General features: G+C 31.4%; 1 protein-coding gene across 1 annotated transcript; it reads left to right on the top strand.

Moving 5' to 3' along the window:
* Positions 1–2,210: 2,210 nt before the first annotated feature.
* LOC119672878 (alcohol dehydrogenase-like) lies at positions 2,211–2,891 on the top strand (the record flags this gene model as incomplete). The annotated part of the gene is made up of 3 exons (XM_038084039.1): positions 2,211–2,469; positions 2,530–2,757; positions 2,811–2,891. Coding segments are annotated over exons 1-3 (402 nt in total), but the record flags the coding sequence as incomplete, so codon positions are not given.
* Positions 2,892–2,896: the final 5 nt, after the last annotated feature.

Genomic DNA, 2,896 nt, shown 5'->3' with positions numbered 1-2,896 from the left:
AAGCTATACCATCAAACCCTTCAAAAACCTAACCCCCTGTTAACGACATTCCGCAGATACCATGATGCCACTATTTGCCTATTCATCATATATTGTATTTAAATATAACTCCACTCATGAGATCCAAAACTACAAGCTCTCAGTCCTTAAAATGGTTTTACCCAGTGTATTGTGTATATTATAGTAGGCTCTCGATAACATGAGCTGTTAAAACCAAGAACCATGAAGTTTAGTAGTGATATTATTCATATTTCGAAAGTTACAATATATTAATGAGCTTTTGAAATATTAATAAATTTACAAATTAATGATTAATGAATAAACCAAAAATAAAACTTTAATTTTCATCTTTAATCCAATCCAAAGCCTTAATTCAAAATATATACATTGTTTTAATGTAAGTGAAAGTCTTCACTTACCTCTCTATTTAAGCACTTGAACCAATAATATTCGTCCAGGGCAGTACAATTTTTTCCTTATAAATTGCTAAATAGACAATGTTTTTGTTATCATGAGTCTACTGTATTTACTATAGATACATATATCTGAAGCACAGCTTAAAATATACAAAACATCTTGCTACTACTTAGTCTATTGACATTTTCGGAATATATTTATAATATATACATTTATACAAAATATAAGGTAAATAAACATTTTTATATTACTGTTTCATTTCAATTCATAAAAAATAAATTACTTATTTATACATTCAACAATTCATCAGAAAAAAATCTACTAAACTATAAAAACCGTTCTTGATGAATATCGTCGATTTCAGCAGAATTTTAAATAAATTTTGTATCTGCATTTTGTCGCACTATTATTTTTTCGCTTATGTCTGCAAAAGCTTCATGTGTAGTCCACAATGTCTCAACCTCAATCAATCGGCATAGGCAGCAAAGCAATATCTACTATATTATAAATATGAAACAATCTATGTTGAGATATAAAAAATATATGATATTTTATACAGTTTTAATTTTTTAGTCTTAAATATGACATAAATAGTATGTTAATATACAATATTCTTTCTTTTGAAAAACTTATTCAATTATCTTCTAATCATATTACTTACTTAATTGACCATTATAGACGTGAATCGTCGTTGGCCGCGTCTAATAGCCTCCACCAGCCAGATCAATCAGGGTCTTGCTGTCGCCAGTTAGTAGTGCCGAGTACCCCCAAATTCTTGGACATCTGGTCCTTGTATCGAAGATGCGGACGTCCTTTACCACGTTTTCCACCTGCAGGTATTGAATCAAATACCTTTCTAGCCGGAACACTTTCTTCCATACGGACGACATAACAAAGCCAGAGCAGGTGTTGAATTTTTATGCACTTAACTTTGTGAATGTTGCGGTGTAAGTAACACAGCTCATCGTTCCATCTAATTCGATAGTCGTTGTCAACGCGTAAAGGACCATAGATCTTCCAAAGAATTTTTCTCTCGAATACTCCTACCGCCTTGTCATCACTGTTGGTAATTGTCTAAGTTTCTATATCATACAGCAGGAGAAAAATGATAAGAAACTTATAGAGCGTGATTTTTGATTTATGTTTGTCGAGAGACTGCTTTAGTTATCAATTGGCTTTTTAACCCGAAATAATATCTATTGCCAATAGAGATTCTTTGTTGAATCTCGAGGCTGACGTTAGTATTGGTGTTTACGCTGGTTCTCAAATAAACAAAGTCTTTTACAACTTGGTTATTAACTTTATTTTGTCTTCATTAACGGCAAGATCCATTTGATTCGCTTGTTTTTCTAAATTGGAAAATGCCACACTGACGGTGCGGGTGTATAGGCCAGCAACACACTTTTGTAGAATGTTGTGCCAGTGCGGTTTAAATTTGCTGCACGGATCATCGTTTCCAACATTAGATTAAACTAGTCACGCCACATGTACTGTTCAACGGCAGCTTAAATTCTTAATCTACAAAATTCTAGATTCTTCATATTGCTTATACAGCATTTAAAATCGAATAGAAGTAGGAGTAATATAAATAACGTCTTTATCATACCAAAACACTGAATATATAAATAATAAGTTATAAATTTTCTAACACTCTATACATAATATATATAGTTCGTATTTATTGCGCTCTAAGAAACCAATAATACTGCCGGAAAACACAGATCACTGAGTTGATCATTTAAATAAATTACAAATATTTTGATATATTTGGTTATTCTGTAGTATGTAGCTTTTCAAAGCTTATCAGAAGTCAATGCTAAACTCAAGCTCTCCAAAACAAGATAATATATTTTTGCACAAATAACATAAAATTTACCAAAATATTTCTTAAGTGGTAGGCAGTGCGATTATACGTTGGTTAACTTTTGCATCGACTAATTGCTCTAGCGATATTACAAAATGGATTTAAGTGGCAAGAATGTTGTTTATTTGGGTGGCTTCGGTGGTATTGGTTCCAAATGTATTGAAGAATTTCTACAGAAAGGCATAAAGGTATTATATACGCCAAGAATTATTTATAAGAAAGTAACTCTTGACATATTTTTTTAAAAGAATTTGGCGATTTTTGATTTGCACGAAAATGCAGCTGTGCTGGAGAATTTGAGGAGCACCTATACGGCATCTAATGTTTTTTATATAAAAATGGATATTACCGATAAAAATAGCATTGAAGCAGCATACAATGAAGCTGCAAATAAAATAGATCACTTTGATGTGATAGTGAATGGGTGTGGCATTATGAATGATAGTCTTATCGAACTGACTATACAAATTAATTTAGTAAGTCATAAAATCTTTTCATAAGAACTATTTCTTAATATTTCAACACTTAGTTGGGGCTAATACACAGTACATTAACTGCTATGAAATATATGAGTAAATTAAATAATGGCAAAGGTGGACTTATTGTTAATATATC

The sequence above is a fragment of the Teleopsis dalmanni genome, chromosome 1 (genome assembly GCF_002237135.1).
Source record: "Teleopsis dalmanni isolate 2A chromosome 1, ASM223713v2, whole genome shotgun sequence".
NCBI classification, from domain to species: domain Eukaryota; kingdom Metazoa; phylum Arthropoda; class Insecta; order Diptera; family Diopsidae; genus Teleopsis; species Teleopsis dalmanni.
Note: the sequence above shows the minus strand (reverse complement) of the source record. Positions and strands in the feature narration are given on the sequence as shown.